Source organism: Mustelus asterias, chromosome 28, assembly GCF_964213995.1.
Source record: "Mustelus asterias chromosome 28, sMusAst1.hap1.1, whole genome shotgun sequence".
Lineage (NCBI taxonomy): Eukaryota > Metazoa > Chordata > Chondrichthyes > Carcharhiniformes > Triakidae > Mustelus > Mustelus asterias.
The window spans coordinates 28111720-28131099 of NC_135828.1; the positions used below are offsets into that span (position 1 = coordinate 28111720).

Below are 19380 nucleotides of genomic sequence, written 5' to 3' on the forward strand. Positions count from 1 at the left end.
ATTCAAACAGGACAAGGCCATTTGACCCCCTTGACCCTGTTTGGTCATTGAATTAGATCACTGTTGACTTGCAGCTGAAATTTCTCTACCCGTCCTTTTGTAAAACAAAATGTTAAAATCTCAGTTTTACAAACGAACATACAAATTAGAAGCAGAGACCACCATTCGGCCCCTTGAGCCTGTTCTGCCATTCCGTAAGATTGGGCTGATCTGATTTGACATTCCAGCCTAGCCTCGATAACCTTTCACCCGCTTGTTAGTCAAAAATCTATCTATTTCTGCCAGAAAAATATTCAATAACCCTGCCTCAACCACTCTGGGGAAGCAAATTCCACAGACTCAATTCTCAGAGAATAAATTACTAATCGGGAGACTCCATTTTTAAACCGAGTTCCCTAACTCTAGTCTGTCCTTTCACCATCAACTTTTAGATCTTACATGTTTCAATAAGATTACCTCTCAATCTTCTAAACTTCAAATGGATACAAGCCAAGCCTGTTTAACCTTTCCTCATAAGATAAGCTCTTCATCCCAGGAAACAAGCAGGTGAATCTTCACCGATATGCCTCGAATGCAATTTTATTCCCTTTTAAATAACACTGCTGCCTCACAGCGCCAGGGACCCAGGTTCGATTCCCAGCTTGGATCACTGTCTGTGCGGAGTTTGCACATTCTCCCCTTGATTGCGTGGGTTTCCTCCGGGTGCTCCAGTTTCCCTCCCACATTCTGAAAGACGTGCTGGTTAGAGTGCATTGACCCGAACAGGCGCCGGAGTGTGGCGACTAGGGGAATTTCACAGTAACTTCATTGCAGTGTTAACGTCGGCCTTACTTGTGACTAATAAATAAACCTTTTTACTTTAAAAAGGAGATCAAAACTGTACACTAACTCCAGATGTGGTCTCACCAATGCCCTGTATAACTAGCAAAACATCCCAACTTTTGTATTCCATTCCCCTTGCAATAAACACCAATATTCCATTTGTCTTCCTAAACACTTTCTGTAGCTGCATTGATAACATTTCCGGATTCATGTACTGAGACACCCAGATCCCTCTGTTCCTCAGAGTTCTGCAACCTCTCTTCATTTAAATAAATTTGCTGCTTTTCAAAGTGGAAAGCTTCACATTTTCCCACATCATCCTCCATCTGCCAATTTTAGCCCATATATCCCTTTTCAAATTCATAATGTTCTTTTTACAACTGACTTTCCTACCTTTGATTTGATTTATTATTGTCACATGTATTAACATACAGTGAAAAGTATTGTTTCTTGCGCGCTATACAGACAAAGCATACTGTTCGTAGAGAAGGAAAGTAGAGAGTGCAGAATGTAGTGTTACAATCATAGCTAGGATGTAGAGAAAGATCAGCTTAATATATGGTAGGTCCATTCAAAAGTCTGACAGCAACAGGGAAGAAGCTGTTCTTGAGTCGGTTGGTACGTGACCTCAGACTTTTGTATCTCTTTCCCGACGGAAGGTGGTGGAAGAGAGAATGTCCGGGGTGCGTGGGGTCCTTAATTATGCTGGCTGCTTTTCCGAGGCAGCGGGAAGTGTAGACAGAGTCAATGGATGGGAGGCTGGTTTGCATGATGGAGTGGGGCGGGACGGTGGTTAGCACTGCTGCCTCTCAGTGCCAGGAACCTGGGTTCGATTCCTGGCTTGGGTCACTGTCTGTGTGGAGTCTGCACGTTCTCCCCGTATCTGTGTGCGTTTCCTCCGGGTGCTCTGGTTTCCTCCCACAGTTCAAAGATGTGCAGGTTAGGTTGGCCATGCTAAATTCTCCCTCTGTACCCGAACGGACGTCGGAGTGTGGCGACTAGGGGATTTTCACAATAACTTCATTGCAGTGTTAATATAAGCCTATTTGTGACTAATAAATAAACTTTACTTTACTTTGGGCTTCACTCACGACCCTTTGTAGTTTCTTGCGGTCTTGTATCATCAGTAAAGTTATCTCCCATACATTCAGTCCCTTTATTCAAGCCATTGATATAAATTGTAAATAGTTGGGGCCCCAGCACTGATCCCTGTGGCGCTCCACTTGTCACATCTCTCCAACCTGGAAGTGGCCTATTTATGCCTACTCACTGTTTCCTGTTAGCTAACCAATCATCTATCGGCAAACTCAATAGGGACTTTTAAGAGACTCCTGGATGAGTACATGAGACATAATAGGATGGAGGATTATAGGTAGGCCTATAAAGTAGTGATATGTTCGGCACAACTTGTGGGGCCGAAGGGCCTGTTTGTGCTGTAGTTTTTCTATGTTCTATCTATCCTTGCAAATATGTAACCCCCCTTTATTACCCCCTGCACCATGAGCTCTTATTTTGCGTAGTAACCATTGATGTGATTGACCTTGTTAAAGACCTTCTGCATTTCTCTACATCCCTTTCACTATTTTGTGGTTTATGTACGACACTGATCAACAGTTACTGCACCTTTTTCATTCCTCATCTCTAGCCAGGGAGATTCTGTCCTTTATCCCTCTGGAACAATCTCTCTCTCCAGTACTCTAATACCATCGTCAATCAATACTGCCACTCCCCTCCGCCCTCTCTTCCTTTCCTGTCTCTTCCAAACACCCTGTACCCGGGAATATTTAATGCACAGTCCTGCCCTTCTTTGAACCAGGTTTCTGTTTTAACAATTTGTCAACGTGTGCGTGTAGTTCCCCAATCTCATTAACCACACACAGCACATTCACGTGCATTAACCCTGATTAAGTTCATTTTACTTTCCCCTTACTCTGACCCCATTTAGTGACTCTAATTCCAAACTCTCCAAGTGTTCTAGTTACTTTACAGGATCTTAGAATCCCTACAGTGCAGAAGGCGGCCATTCAGTCCATTGAGCCTGCACCGAGACAAATCCCACCCAGGCCCTACCCCCGTAACCCCACGTATTTATTCCACTTTGATACTACTCTCGGATTTATCCTCCGGATCAGTTGGTACTTCTCCTCTCCTCTGAATTTCCCCTCAGGTTCCCATCCCCGTCAATCTAGTTTAAATTCCCCCAATAGCACGAGCAAACCTACCCATTTAAGGGGCAACTAGACGAATACATGAATAGGATGGGAATGGAAGGGTACGGACTCTGTAAGTGTATGCGGTTTTAGTTTAGGCAGGCATCATGATCGGCGCAGTCTTGGAGGGCCAAAAGGTGCTATACTTTTCTTTGTTCTTTTTCTTTGTAACCCGTCCTTCTACAAGTCTCAACTGCTCCAGAACCAGTTCCAATGCCTCAGAAATCTAAAGCCCCCCCTCCTCCAGCCAGACAATGAACTGCTCAATCTTCTTATTCTCAAGCAAGTGGCACTGGGAGTAATCCCGAGATTGAGGAGCTGCTTTTTAATTCACCTCCCAACACCCGAAAATCTGCTTTCAGGACCTCGTCCATTTTGCTGCTGGCGTCACAGTCCCAACATGGGCTCAACCTCTGGCTATTCACCCTCCCCCAAGGAAAATGACCTGCAGACGCTCTGTGACATTGTTGACCCTGGCACCAGGAGGGCAAAATACCACCCCTCCCAAATGAGTAGAGAAGGCTGATGAGGAGGTGTTGAACTAATGCAACGGGGACGGTCGGTGTCAGCTTGGATGAAGAGCTGGCTTGAGAACAGAAAGCAGCGAGTTGTCAAAGTGGTTATTCCTCAGTCCGGGGGCGGGTCCTCAAGGGTCAATACCAGGACTACAGATTTTCCTTGCTCCAAATAAATGACGTGGATATTGGAACACTGACATTTCAACATTTATCGATGATGCCAAGCATGGAAGAGTGACGAAGAGTGGGAAGAGTGACGAAGAGTGGGAATAGTTCAGATGAACACAGATAGGCCAGCGAATGGGCACTGTATCGTACCTCGTTGGTTGCCGATCTCTGGGCTCTCTCCGGAGGAGCTGTCTGTAGCCTGGGCTCTGGGTGGAGATGTAGCACTTTGTTGGGCGCCGAGTTCCATACAGCCCTGTGATCCGCCCCCAGTGTGCTGCATTCCCTGTTGGTACGTACAGTGCGGGTTTCCAAAACTGTTCACAAATCCAATCGAATTGAAGTTATAACCTGAAAAGACAGCAACAGTTATCATCAGGGTCCTCGTAGAGCTCATCATGAGTCACCCCCAGCCCATCGGCCCCCCCCCAGGCTCTCCCTGCACATCCCCTGATCCCCACCCCCTTCCCCAGTGCCCCCTCCCCTCCCCAGTGCCTCCTCCCCTCCCCCCCTCCCCAGTGCCTCCTCCCCTCCCCCCCCTCCCCAGTGTCTCCTCCCCTCCCCCCCCTCCCCAGTGTCTCCTCCCCTCCTCCTCCCCAGTGTCGCCTCCCCCCCCTCCCCAGTGCCTCCTCCCCTCCCCAGTGCCTCCTCCCCTCCCCCTCGCCCCCTCCCCTCCCCCTCGCCCCCTCCCCTTCCCCTCCCCTCCCCCTCGCCCCCTCCCCTCCCCCTCCCCAGTGCCGCCTCCCCTCCCCCTCCCCAGTGCCTCCTCCCCTCCCCCTCCCCAGCGCCTCCTCCCCTCCCCCTCCCCAGCGCCTCCTCCCCTCCCCCTCCCCAGCGCCTCCTCCCCCCCCGCCCCCCCCCCCCCCCCCCCCCCCTCCGGTTTCTCAGATGAACGGAGTCACAAATTCGAAAGAACATCACCAGATGCAGGAATTAAAATGGATGAAAATCGAGGTCTCACCTCCGCCGCCTCCACCTCTTCCTCCAAATCCGGTGCCTCCCCCTGACGAACTCCCTCCCCCAAAATGATCAGAGAAGTGAGGGAGTCTCTTTAACCTCTTCCGATGGACTTCCTCTTTATCTGTCGGAAGGAGAACAAGACTGATGCAGAAAATGACCTGTGCTGGTTGTAAATAAAACCAGTGTGTGCATAAAGTAACCTGGTTAATAACCCAAATCCGTTGGTTGTCTTAAAAACCCATCCGGGTCACTAGTGTCCTTCAGGGAAGGAAATCTGCCATCCTTGCCTGGCTAAGGCTACATGGGCAACAAATGCTGGCCTAGCCAGTGACACCCACATCCCATAAATTAATTTTTGAAAAATCCACAGCAATGTGGTTGATTCTTAACTGCCCTCTGAAGCGGTTTAGTGAGCCACTCAGTTCAAGAACAATTAGGGAACAATTTTTTAAAAATTAACATCGGCACTCATGATCTCTAATACAAGGCATCAGCAGGGAATGGGCAACTGACAGGCCCCATCAACGTTGAGTGAATTTATGATCTCCACAAGAGGTATAAATACAACACGAGGTGTTGCATCAAACCTCCTGGTCTCAGTGTGATCCCAGCCATGGTGTGGTCTCCTCATTCAGGGATGCAGCACATTGATAGATTCTCCCCCTTACCTTCCACTCGAGGGCAGTACGTGAATGCCTTGGCCTCACTAGTTTCCCCATCTTTCCTCCTCTTCAGTTGGACAAAGACTGTGATCGGTTTTTCAATATCGATGTTCCAGTATCGTGGCGTCCGGAAAACAATCGCAAACTGAGAAATAAACAAATAAATTACATTTCTAGATGTTTGAACAGCCGCCCAGCACTAACTTTGTAATAAGCAACATCTGGTGAAGCGTGCACTGTAGGAGGACAAGCTCTGTGCTCATTAAATTACTGTGGCTCTGTGGGAAATATTCTCATCCCTATCAGAAGGTTCAAGGCTCCCTTGAAGACCCAAACTGATGCCGCACCGGTCAGAGGGAGAGCGCCCGCACCGGTCAGAGGGAGAGCGCCCGCACCGGTCAGAGGGAGAGCGCCCGCACCGGTCAGAGGGGTCATCTTTCAGATGAGATATTAAATTGAGGCAAAACAGAGAAAGATCCCATCAAGAAAGAAAAAGACCTGCATTTCTATAACACCTATAACAACCTCAGGGCGTTTTAAAAAAATGATGTTCTTTTGAGGTAAAGTAGGAAAGCTAGAATCTACATTAAAGATGGATTTGTAAAGGGTAGATCAAGCCTGGTGAATCAGATTGAATTTTTTGAAGAGACAAGTGGTGGATAGTGGAAAACCTCTCGATATTATTTATAAGCGATAAAGTCCCTAACAGTCCCTTAGCTAAAGGTGCAAATGCTGGAGCTGAGTTTTTTATATTATTACGTGGGACCTGGGTGTAGCTGGCTGGCCAGCATTTATTACCCAATCCTAGTCACCCAAGGGCAGTTGAGAGTCAACCACATTGCTGTGGCTCTGGAGTCACATGTAGGCCAGACCGGGTAAGGACGGCAGATTTCCTTCCCTAAAGGACATTAGTGAACCAGATGGATTTTTACGACAATCGGCAATGGTTTTATGGTCATCAGTAGATTCTTAATTCCAGATTTATTTTATTGAATTCAAATTCCACCATCTGCCATGGGTGGGATTCGAACCCAGGTCCCCAGAACGCACGGGCGGCACGGTAGCACAATGGTTAACACTGCTGCTTCACAGCTCCAGGGCCTTGGGTTCGATTCCCGGCTTGGGTCACTGTCTGTGTGGAGTTTGCACATTCTCCTCGTGTCTGCGCGGGTTTCCTCCGGGTGCTCCGGTTTCCTCCCACAGTCCAAAGATGTGCGGGTTAGGTTGATTGGCCAATGCTAAAAATTGCCCGTTAGAGTCCTGAGATACGTAGGTTAGAGGGATTAGTGGGTAAAACATGTAGGGATATGGGGGTAGGGCCTGGGTGGGATTGTGGTCGGTGCAGACTCGATGGGCCGAATGGCCTCTTTCTGTACTGTAGGGTTTCTATGATTAGTCTGTATCTGGATTAATAGTCTAGCAATAATTCCACTGGGTCATTGCCTCCCCTGGTTAGGAAATTGTCTGAGAGGCAGGAGGTGGGGATAATGGACAACACACTAATTGGCAGGAAGTGACTACTTTAAGGATGTGACGGGCTTTCACGATATTTTTTGCTAACCTAGACGACCGGCCAGAAAACCACATTTACAAATTTGCTGATCACACACTGAAACGTGACGTTGGGAGCAGTGTAGGTGCAATGTAGATGAAATTCTCAAGAGATATTACCAGATTCATAGCAAACTGTGGCAAATGGATTTTAATGTAGGCAGATGTGAGATCATCCACTTTGGATATAATGAAAGGAAAGAACAGGATACTTTGTAAAGGATGAAAATCTAGAAACAGTGGAAGTTCGTCGAAACATGGGGGCCCAGGTAGGCAAATCATTAAAATATCATGAACTGGCAGAGGAAATACAAATACTAGTGAAATGCCAGCCTTTATATCGAGAAGACCAGAACACTAAGGGGGGAAAATCACACCTGGAGAATTCTGAGCAGCGCTGTGCACCATCTAAAACGAGATACATGGGCCTTAGAAGGAGAGCAGCATGGATTTACACGAATGGTAACAGACCCGGAGACATAAATTACTAGAACAGATCACACAAACTAGGGTGATATTTCCTAGAACTTGGTGGATTAAAGGTTGATTTGATTGAAATTTTCAAGATACTAAAGGAGGACAGATGGAGTCAATAGAAACTATAGAATCCATAGAATCTCCACAGTGCATAAGGAGGCCATTCAGCCCATCGAGTCGGTACCGATTCTCCGAAAGAACATCTTACTCAGGTCCACACCCTGCCCTATCACCGTCACCCCACACATTTACCATGGCTAATCCACCAAACTTGCACATCTTGAGAGTGTGGGAGGAAACCGGAGCACCCGGAGGAAACCTACGCAGACATGGGGAGAATGTGCAAACTCCACACAGTCTCCCAAGCCAGGAATTGAACCCGGGTGCTAACCACCGGTGGTTGGGGAGTTTAGGACGAGGGGCCATAGTTCAAATAGTAGAGCTAGGCCTTTAGGAGAGAAATGAGGAAACATTTCTACACACTAAGAGTGGTAGAAGTTTTGAACTCTCTTCCACAAGTATCAGTTGGTCCTAAATCAATAGTTAATTTTAAACCTTGGATTGATTGAATTTTGGTATCTAAAAGCAGCGAACAGCAAGGAGCAGAGAGCTGGGTATATGGAGTTAGCTCACAGATCAGTCAGAATCTCACTGAATGGCAGAATCACAGATTACTAGAGTGCAGAAGAGGCCGTTCGGCCCATCGAGTCAGCACTGACACATGAAATGCCCTGATCTGTCCACCTAATCCCACTTGCCCACACTTGGCTCATAGACATAAGACATAGGAGCGGAAGTAAGGCCATTCGGCCCATCGAGTCCACTCCACCATTCAATCATGGTTGATTTCAACTCCATTTACCCGCTCTCTCCCCATAGCCCTTAATTCCTCGAGAAATCAAGAATTTATCAATTTCTGTCTTGAAGACGCTCAACGTCTCGGCCTCCACAGCCCTCTGTGGCAATGAATTCCACAGACCTACCACTCTCTGGCTGAAGAAATTTCTCCTCATCTCTGTTCTAAAGTGACTCCCTTTTATTCTAAGGCTGTGCCCCCGCGTCCTAGTCTCCCCTGCTAATGGAAACAACTTCCCCACGTCCATGAATGTTATGGCGTGCCAAGTACTCACCCAGATGTTTTTAAAGGATGTAAGGCATCCCGCCTCCACCACCCCCCCCCCAGGCAGCACATTCCAGAGTGTCACCACCCTGAGTAAAAAACGTTTTTTCTCAAATCCCCCCTAAACCTCCCACCTCTCACTTTTAACTTATGCCCTCTCGTAACTGACCCTTCAACTAAGGGGAACAGCTGCTCCTTATCCATCCTGTCCGTGCCCCTCATAACCTTGAGCACTTCAATCAGGTCGCCCCTCAGTCTTCTCTGCTCCAGAGAAAACAATCCAAACCTATCCAACCTCTCTTTATAACGTAAACGCTCCATCCCAGGCAGCATCCTGGTGAATCTCCTCTGCACCCCCTCCAGTGCAATCACATCCTTCCTATAACATGGCGACCAGAACTGCACACAGTGCTCCAGTTGTGGCCTCACCAAAGTTCCATACAACTCCATCGTGACCTCTCTGCTTTTGTAATCTATACCCCGATTGATAAAGGCGAGTGCGCCATCTGCCTTTTTCACCACCCTATTAACCTGCCTTTCCGCCTTCAGAGATCTATGGACAAACACGCCAAGGTCCCTTTGTTCTTCGGAACTTTCCCAGTGTCAGACCTTTCATAGTATACTTCCTTGTCTAATTAGACAGCAGAGCAGGAATGAGAGACTGACTGCTCGACTCCTCTGTCTAAGCCCAGGGAAATGCTCCCTGGTGCCCTTAGCCTTAAACAACATCATTAAAACAGATCGGAGGGAGAGGCAGGGGTCAGCGCCAGGCAGAGAACGAGAACGAATGGAGAAGGTCAGGCTGGAGAAGTCGGGGCTATCCTCCTCGGAGCAGGGGAGACCAAGGGGAGAGGAGATGTGATAGAGGTGTACAAGATTAGAACAGTTTTGGATAAGGTAGACAAAGAAAACAGTTCCCATTAGTTAACGACTAGGTGGGAAGGAGGGCAGGGTCACAGATTTAAGGATCGGAGTATGGGATGCAGAGGGAATATGAGGAGGAAGAGGAAGATTGTTGACACAACAAGTGATGATGATCTGGAACTGACAGCCTGTGAGGATGGGGAAGCAGAAATGATGAATGATTGCAGAGCTACAAGGCGGCACAGTAGCACAGTGGTTAGCACTGCTGCTTCACAGCTCCCGGGACCTGGGTTCGATTCCCGGCTCGGGTCACTGTCTGTGTGGAGTTTGCACACATTCTCCTCATGTCTGCGTGGGTTTCCTCCGGGTGCTCCGGTTTCCTCCCACAGTCTAAAGATGTGCGGGTTAGGTTGATTGGCCAGGTTAAAAATTGCCCCTTAGAGTCCTGGGATGCGTAGGTTAGAGGGATTAGCGGGTAAATATGTGGGGGTAGGGCCTGGGTGGGATGGTGGTCGGTGCAGACTCGATGGGCCGAATGGCCTCCTTCTGCACTGTAGGGTTTCTATGGAGACAGTAGGGGAATCGGACTGACTGGATTTCTCTACAGAGAGCGAGCTAGCATGGACTCAATGGGGCAAATGGCCTCATTTTGTGCTGTAACTGACTTCACACCCTATAGATTTCACCAGCAGGAGGTTTCAATAAACTGCGGATAGTTATTGACCTGTCTGTGAACGTCTGTTGGTCCAAAATCTCCATATGCCTCCCAACCATGGTCATCATCTTCATAAAATCGGACTTGAATGTCATCTGAAAAACAAAGATCCATTTCAGTATTGTGAGCTTTTTAAGGCAGGGGCACTGAGGGGGAGGTGGGGGGAGGGGGGGGCAGTGAGATCAGGAGTTAGGCTGGGTGGTGTTCGGGGGCTGGGAGGCGGGGGGGGGGCGGTGAGATCAGGAGTTAGGCTGGGTGGTGTTCGGGGGCTGGGGGGCGGGGGGGGGGGCGGTGAGATCAGGAGTTAGGCTGGGTGGTGTTCGGGGGCTGGGAGGCGGGGGGGGGGCGGTGAGATCAGGAGTTAGGCTGGGTGGTGTTCGGGGGCTGGGGGGTGTTCGGGGGCTGGGGGGTGTTCGGGGGCTGGGGGGTGTTCGGGGGCTGGGGGGTGTTCGGGGGCTGGGGGGTGTTCGGGGGCTGGGTGGGCGGGGGGCGGTGAGATCAGGAGTTAGGCTGGGGGGCGTTCGGGGGCTGGGGGGCGTTCGGGGGCTGGAGGGCGTTCGGGGGCTGGGGGGCGTTCGGGGGCTGGGGGGCGTTCGGGGGCTGGGGGGCGTTCGGGGGCTGGGGGGCGTTCGGGGGCTGGGGGGTGTTCGGGGGCTGGGGGGTGTTCGGGGGCTGGGGGGTGTTCGGGGGCTGGGGGGTGTTCGGGGGGTGGGGGGTGTTCGGGGGCTGGGGGGTGTTCGGGGGCTGGGGGGTGTTCGGGGGCTGGGGGGTGTTCGGGGGCTGGGTGGTGTTCGGGGGCTGGGGGGTGTTCGGGGGCTGCTCTGCTCTCTGGAGGACAGAATTCCAAACACTAACAACTGTCAGAGAAGAAATGTCCCCCCACCGGTCTTCAATGGGAGACCCATTGTTCTGAAACTGTGCTCCCTCATTGTAGATTACCCCATGATGAGAAACAACCTCCCAATATCTATCCCGTCAAGCTCCCTCGGAATCATATATGTTTCAAAAAGATCACCCCTCATTCTTCTAAACTCCAGTGAGGATAGGCAGAGTCTGTTCAACTGAAGCAGTCCATGTCCAAATGCAGCAAGACCTGGACAATATCCAGGCTTGGGCTGACAAGTGGCGAGTAACATTCGTGCCACACAAGTGCCAGACAATAATCATCTCCAACATTGCCCTTGACATTCAATGGCATTACCATCTCTCAATCCCCCACTATCAACATCCTGGGGGTTACCACTGACCAGAAACTGAACTGGACCAACCATATAAATACTGTGGCTACTTGGGTGGCACAGTGGTTAGCACTGTTGCCTCTCAGCATCAGGGACCCGGGCTCAATATCGGGTTTGAATGACTGTCTGCGTGGAGTTTGCACATTTTCCCCATGTCTGCGTGGGTTTCCTCCGGATGCTCCGGTTTCCCCCCTCAGTCCAAAGATCTACAGGTTCAAGGGATTAGCCATGGTAAACATGTGAAGTTATGGGGATAGGACAGGGGAAAGAGGGCCTGGGTAAGATAGTCTATCAGAGAGTTGGTGCAGACTTGATGGGCTGAATGGCCTCCATCCGCACTGTAGGGATTCTATGAAGAACAGGTCAAAGGCTAGAAATCCCACATCGAGTAACTCACCTCTCGACTTCCCAAAGCCTGTCCACCATCTATAAGATGTGGAGATGCAGGCATTGGACTGGGGTAAACACAGTAAGAAGTTTAACAACACCAGGCTAAAGTCCAACAGGTTTATTTGGTAGCAAAAGCCACACAAGCTTTCGGAGCCCCAAGCCCCTTCACAGGGGCTGGGGGCTCCGAAAGCTTGTGTGGCTTTTTCTACCAAATAAACCTGTTGGACTTTAGCCTGGTGTTGTTAAACTTCTTACACCATCTACAAGGCCCAAGACAGGAGGGTAATGGAATCCTCTCTACTTGCCTGGATGGGTGCAGCTCCAACAACACTCAAGAATGTCGAAACCATCCAGGACAAAGCAGCCCGCTTGATTGCTACCGTATTCACAAACATTCACTCCCTTCACCGCCAACATATAGTGGCAGCTATGTGTACCACCTACAAGATGCACCACATGAATCACCAGGCTTCTTTGGCAGCACCTTCCAAACCCACCATCACTATCATCTTGGGGAACAAGGGCAGCAGATACATTGGAACACCACCACCTGCAAAGTCCCCTCCAAGGATGTCATGTTGCAGCTTTATAAAACTTTGGTTAGGTTGTACTCATGAGTATTGCATTCAATTCTGATCGCCACATTACAGGAAGGATGTGGAAGCTTTGGAGAGGGTGCAGAAGAGGTTTACCAGGATGCTGCCTGGATTAGAGGACATGAACTATAAGGAGAGGCTGGACAAATTCGGGTTGTTTTCTCTGGAGCGGCAGAGGCTGAGGGGAGACCTGATAGAAGTCTATAATATTATGAGAGGCATAAAAGTTCAGGATCCAGTCGCAGAGGGAGGAGCCGAGGCCCAGGCCACAGAGTTTGGAGATGAGGTTTGTAGGAATAACGGTGTTGAAGGTTGAACTGTAGTCAATAAATAGGAGTCTGACATGGGTGTCTTTGTTATCTAGGTGTTCCAGGGTTGAATGCAGGGCCAGGGGGGTGGTGTCTGCTGTGGACCTGTTGCAGTGATAGGTGAACTGTAGTGGATCCAGGCAGTCCGGGAGGCTGGAATTGATTCGTGCCATGACTAGCCTTTTGAAGCACTTCATAATGATGAATGTCAGAGCCACCAGACGGTAGTCATTAAGGCACGCAGAGGCAGTTGATGTTTCAGAGTAAAGGGGAACACATTCAGCCGTTATACTGTGTTCAAATGTGTTTGAAAGTTCTTTATGGCAGCAGTTTCTATGATAAAATGCAGCTTGAGTTAGTGCTCAGGAGCAGTATTGGAAAAGATGGGACACTGTTTGGGACAGCTCCTCTGTCCAAGAAACCTTGGTACTTTTCCAGGACAAGGTGACAGAATTTTACATTTCCAACTACACCATGGACACCAATGACTTGGAAACCAGACAGGAGTCCCTTCACCCAGACCCTGATCCCTCTGCAATGACTCCTGTGGCTGAGTCAAGATGGGACCATAGTTCATAATTTCATAAGATATAGGAGCAGAATTAGGCCATTCGGCCCATCAAGTCTGCTCCATCATTCGATCATGGCTGATATGCTCCTCATCCCCATAACCCTGCAACCCATTCCCAATTAAAAATCTGTCTAACTCCTCCTTAAATTTACTCACTGTCCCAGGATCCACCGCACTTTGGGGCAGCGAATTCCGCAGATTCATAACCCTTTGGGAGAAGTAGTTTCTCCTCAACTCTGTTTTAAATTTGCTACTCCTTATCCAAAGATTATGACCTCTCATCCTAGAATGCCCCACAAGAGGAAGCATCCGCTCCACGTCTACTTTATCCATACCTTTTATCATCGTGTATACCTCAATTTGATCTCCCCTCATTCTTCTAAATTCCAGACAGTATGGGCCAAACTGTTCAATCTCTCTTCATATGACAAACCCCACATCTCTGAAATCAACTTTGTGAACCTCCTCTGAACTGCCTCCAATGCCACCACATCTTTCCTCAAATAAGGGGACCAAAACTGTGCACAATACTCCAGGTGCAGCCTCACCAATGCCTTGTATAGTTGCAACAGTATTTCCTTACTTTTATATTCTATTCCTTTAGCTATAAATGCCAACATTCCACACGCTTTCTTTATTATCTGCTGTATCTCCATGCTAGTTTTCTGTGACTCATGAACGAGGACACCCAGATCCCTCTGCACTGGAGCACCCCAAAGTCTCTCCCCATTGATATAATAAGTCGCATTCCCATTTTTGCAACCAAAATGCATGACCTCACCTTTATCCGCATTAAACTCCATCTGCCACATTTTGGCCCACTCTCCTAACCCTATCTATATCCATTTATAAGGTTCTTATTTCCTCATTGCAACTTACTGTCCCACCTATTTTTGTGTCATCTGCAAATTTGGCTACAGAGCCTTCTATCCCTGTATCCAATGTTAATAAAAGCTGTAAATAGCTGGGGCCCCAAGGACCGAACCCTGTGATCCCACTAGTTACTTCCTGCCATCCAGAAAAAAATCCATTTATCCCCACTCTGTCTTCTGTCCATCAGCCTGTCACCTATCCAAGCTAATAAATTATCCCTAATCCCATGTGATCTAACCTTTTGTGCGGCGCCTTATCAGATGCCTTCTGGAAGTTCGGATATACTACATCCACAGGATCCTCACTTTGCCTGTTACATCCCAAAGAACTCTAGAAAATTAGTCAAACGTGATTGGGCTTTCATAAACCCATGCTGACTCTGATGGATAGCGTTTTGACTTTCCAAATGTCCTGATATTGCTTCCTTGATTCTAACACTTTCTCCACCATGCTCAACAGTTTCCCAGCTTTCACACATCACTGGGCATGCTCACAGTGAAGAAGTCACTTGTAGGAGAGGGGTAGGATGGCTAACTGAACAGGAGTAAAACTTTACCCCCTCAAACCAAACAGGTTGTCAAGTTCTGAGGTGACAAGATCACCAACAACTTCGAAATCATAGAAACCCTATAGTACAGAAAGAGGCCATTCGGCCCATCGAGTCTGCACCGACCACAATCCCACCCAGGCCCTACCCCCATATCCCTACATATTTACCCACTAATCCCTCTAACCTATGCATCTCAGGACACTAAGGGCAATTTTAACTTGTCCTGGTTCCCCCCCCCCACCATGCCGACACTATAGTTAAGAAAGCCCACCAATGCCTCTACTTTCTCAGAAGACTCAGGAAATTTGACATGTCAGCTACGACTCTCTCCAACTTTTACAGATGCACCATAGAAAGCATTCTTTCTGGTTATATCACAGCTTGGTATGGCTCCTGCTCTGCCCAAGACTGCAAGGAACTACAAAGGGTTGTGAATGTAGCCCAATCCATCACGCAAACCAGCCTCCCATCCATTGACTCTGTCTACACTTCCTGCTACCTCGGAAAAGCAGCCAGCATAATCAAGGCCCCCATGCACCCCGGACATTCTCTCTTCCACCTTCTTCCGTCAGGAAAAAGATACAAAAGTCTGAGGTCACGTACCAATCAACTCAAGAACAGCTTCTTCCCTACTCATCATCATAGAAATCATAGAAACCCTACAGTGCAGAAGGAGGCCATTCGGCCCATCGAGTCTGCACCAACCACAATCCCACCCAGGCCCTACCCCCACATATTTTTACCCACTAATCTCTCTAACCTACGCATCTCAGGACTCTAAGGGGCAATTTTTAACCTGGCCAATCAACCTAACCCGCACATCTTTGGACTGTGGGAGGAAACCGGAGCACCCGGAGGAAACCCACGCAGACACGAGGAGAATGTGCAAACTCCACACAGACAGTGACCCGAGTCAGGAATCGAACCCGGGACCCTGGAGCTGTGAAGCAGCAGTGCTAGCCACTGTGCTACCGTGCCGTCCTAAAGTCTGCCATCAGACTTTTGAATGGACGTACTTGCATTAAGTTGATCTTTCTCTACACCCTAGCTATGACTGTAACACTACATTCTGCACCCTCTCCTTTCCTTCTCTATGAATGATGTGCTTTGTCTGTATAGCGCGCAAGAAACAATACTTTTCACTGTACTAATACATGTGACAATAATAAATCAAATCAAACAAGGAGCATTTTTGACCAAAATACTGAAAACTGGCTCCCATGTTGTGCTGTTGGACCTGCACCAACTTACCTTTCTGAACCTTGTCACACAAGAGGTAAATCTCATCTCCGCCCATCACACAGCCAGATGTCTTGTCCATTCTGACAATCTTCAGATTAGAAGCATTTGGAGCCTCTGCCAAACAGACAAGATCAGAAAACCTTAAGTTAACAGCACACTTAAAATCTCATAGAATCCCTACAGTGCAGAAGGAGGCCATTCGGCCCATCGAGTCTGCACCAGCTACAATCCGACCCAGGCCCTAACCCCATAACCCTACCTATTTACTTTACTAACCCCCTGACACTAAGGGGCAATTTAGCATGGCCAATCCACCTAACCTGCACATCTTTGGACTGTGGGAGGAAACTGGAGCACCCGGAGGAGACCCACGCAGACACAGGGAGAATGTGCAGACTCCACAGAGGCCAGAATCGAACGCAGGTCCGTGGAGCTGTCAGGCAGCAGTGCTAACCACTATGCTATATGCCGGTGCCAGCACTTAAAATTGAAACTCAAGCTTTACACTGACCTGGAAGACATTCTGAAATAAAAACCTGATGAAAGATCATTGGTCTAAAGTGGTAACTACTTCTCTCTCCACTGGCCTGGCCTTGAGTATTTCCAGCATTTTCTGTTTTTCATTTCAGATTTGGGTGGCACAGTGGTTAGCGCTGCTGCCTCACAGCGCCAGGGACTCAGGTTTGATTCCTGCCTCGGGTGACTGTGTGAAGCCTGCACGCTCCCCCCGTGTCTGCGTGGGTTTTCTCCGGGTGCTCCGGTTTCCTCCCACACTCCAAAGATGTGTAGGTTAGGCGGACTGACCATGCTAAATGCTTGGGGTTACGAAGATAGGGCCTGGATAAGATGTTCTTTCAGAGGGTCAGTGCAGATTCGATGGGCTGAATGGCCTCTTTCTGCACTGTAGGGATTTGATGATTTCCAACACCCGCTTCGAGAAGATTCAGAATTAAACCCGAGAAACAAAATCAATGAAAATCTGCCCCGTATGTGGGATCATTCAGTTTCCTGGAAAGGGGTCCAGAGTAAAGCAGAGCAAGAAAACGCCCCAAGTTATCATTGGCTTGGTCATCTTCTTTAGAATTCCTGTCAGTGAGTCAGACTCAGAATATGAGGCTAAATTTCTTTTATTACTTTGTGAAAACTCAAAAATCAAATGGTGTTGAAAGAATTGCAGGGAATTTCCCAATCTAAAGGCTTTGCTGTTTTTAAATTGAATGGGTGGTTAACACCAGGGGAAGTCCACTGAGAACCATCCCTTACTCTGCTTGCTATTAGTCACAAAATGTCCAGAAACGTAACAGCTTATGGACCCTTCACTGGCTCAGAGGCCATCCAAGGAAGCAGCCCACAGCCAGTCAGCCTGCACGACAACACACCTCAGATACAAGCACAAATGCTGGGAAAAAACTCAGCAGGCCTGGCAGCATCGGTGGAGAGAGAGAGAGTGTGAGTGAGTTAACATTGAGTCCGTACAAACAAGGAACAGGAGGTGGTCATTTGCCCCCTCGAGCCTGATCTAATAAGATCATGGCTGATCCAATTGTAGCCTCAAATCTGCAGCCCACCCATCCCCGATAACCCTGCAGCCCCTTGCTCACCAACAATTCATCCACCTCTGCCTTCAAAAGATTCACCTTCCATGCAAGGCCAACGGAACTGATCCCCTCAAACTCTCCCCCGCTCCAAAGGCAGCCTGTAAAACTCAAAATATTCAGCCTCAACACAACATCCACTCACCAGCTGCACTCCCAAAGCTCCTCGCCCACTGATCCCACCGGATAAATTCCCAGCACCATTTCATCATTTGTCACCATCCTCCTCACCAACCCCACTTTGAACTCAGTATTTATATCAAACGCCCTGTTCATGGAGCTCAACTCACTCTCTTTCTCACTTCATTTCACCGTGTAACATCCTCATTGACCGACAGACAGGTTCCCATGCGGTGATGTGGGCAATGGGACAAAGAGACAGGTCCCTGAGGAGCTGAATCACACCATTTAATGATTTTAATTAGATCCTTCTATCTACTTACAGTACATCTGCCTCTCATTAACTGAAGTCCTGTTCTCACACACATACAGATTGACACACACAGCACCACTGGACATGGGGAAAACATCAGTCAACCCAAGACCCTATATTTATAATCCATTAATCTTTACACTTCCAGCTTTGTAAATTATGGAACAAGACCTGTACTTACCAATCACACAATGGGCACATTTAAAATGGAGCTTGGGTTGAATTTTATAAAGTCTGGGTTTTTTCCACTGAGTAATACAGTCTGATATTTTCTGGGTGCTGACTTCATTTGCAGACCATTGAATGTTATTGGGATTTCTCAGTGACTCAATATCGTACTCTTGCACAGGTAGTTATTACTAATTGAAGCTTTCAGAGTTTTTGCCCATCCTTTCCACAAGCGCCTTGGCTGCCACCTTCGCCCAATGTCAGCCCAATGGCTAAACTGCCCGACCCAAATTCAGTTTTCCATCACATCTGCCCGTTTAACACAGCTGCTTTTTTTTTTTACACCACTGAGTTATCATTACTCTTCTCCCATCTTTCCAGCTACATCCCAGCTCCACGTGCTGATTCTCAAGACCTCTACTTGTGACTACACCCACCACTCCCAGTCGAAAGAGTTAGGACTTGACCAAAATACAAACATAAAAAATTAGGAGTAGACCACTCGGCTCCTCGAGCCTGCTCTGCTACTTAATTAGATCATGCCTGATCTGATGGTTGCCTCAACCCCACATTCCACCTACCCTCCCCGCACCCCCCCCCCCCCCCACCCCCCGATAATCTTTAACTCCCTTCTTAGTCAAAAATCTATCTACCTTTGCCTTAAAAATATTCAGTGACCCTGCCCCCAAAGCGCTCTGGGGAAGAGAGTTTCAAAGATTCACAATCCTCACAGGGAGAATAAATCTTCTCATCTCCAACAGAAATGGGGAGATTGCTTATTTTAAACAGTGTCCCCGGTTCCAGTCTCTCCACAAGAGGAAAGATCCTCTCAGCATCCACCCCGTCAACTCCCCATGGGATTTTATACATTTCAATAAGATCACCTCTCAATCTTCTAAATTAATTCCAAATGGATACAGGCCCAGCCTGACCAATGTTTCTTCGTTAGACAACCCCCTCATCCCGGCAATCAGGCGAATGCCTCAAATGCAATTGTATCCTTTTACAGAAAAGTAGACCAGAATTGTCTACAATGTTATCTCACCAAACCACATACAACTGTAGCAAAATATTCCTGCATTTTTATTCTATTCTTCTTGCAATAACCAGCAACATTCCATTAATGTCCACTCATGTTCTTCAGGGAAGGAAATCTGCTGTCCTTACCTGGTCTGACCTACTTGCGACTCCAGAGCCACAGCAAAGTGGTTGACTCTCAACCGCCCTCTGAAATGCCCTCTACCCCCTACCCCACAATCTGCTGTGCCTCTTGCCCCCCTCTACCCCACAACCCACTGTGCCTCCTGCCCCCTCTACCCCCTGCCCCACAGCCAGGTGTGATGCCCCTGGAT

The 19380-nt window shown here is 48.3% G+C and overlaps 1 protein-coding gene across 1 annotated transcript in view; it reads right to left on the reverse strand.

Moving 5' to 3' along the window:
- LOC144480350 (nuclear factor NF-kappa-B p100 subunit-like) overlaps positions 1–19380 on the reverse strand; it is a 71808-nt gene that overhangs the window by 18924 nt on the left and 33504 nt on the right. Inside the window, exons 9-13 of the mRNA XM_078199768.1 lie at positions 15842–15946; positions 10074–10159; positions 5344–5482; positions 4677–4796; positions 3869–4066 (exon numbers count right to left, since the gene is read on the reverse strand). Coding sequence (XP_078055894.1) covers positions 3869–4066; positions 4677–4796; positions 5344–5482; positions 10074–10159; positions 15842–15946 — 648 coding nt within the window. The remainder of the gene's footprint in view (positions 1–3868; positions 4067–4676; positions 4797–5343; positions 5483–10073; positions 10160–15841; positions 15947–19380) is intronic.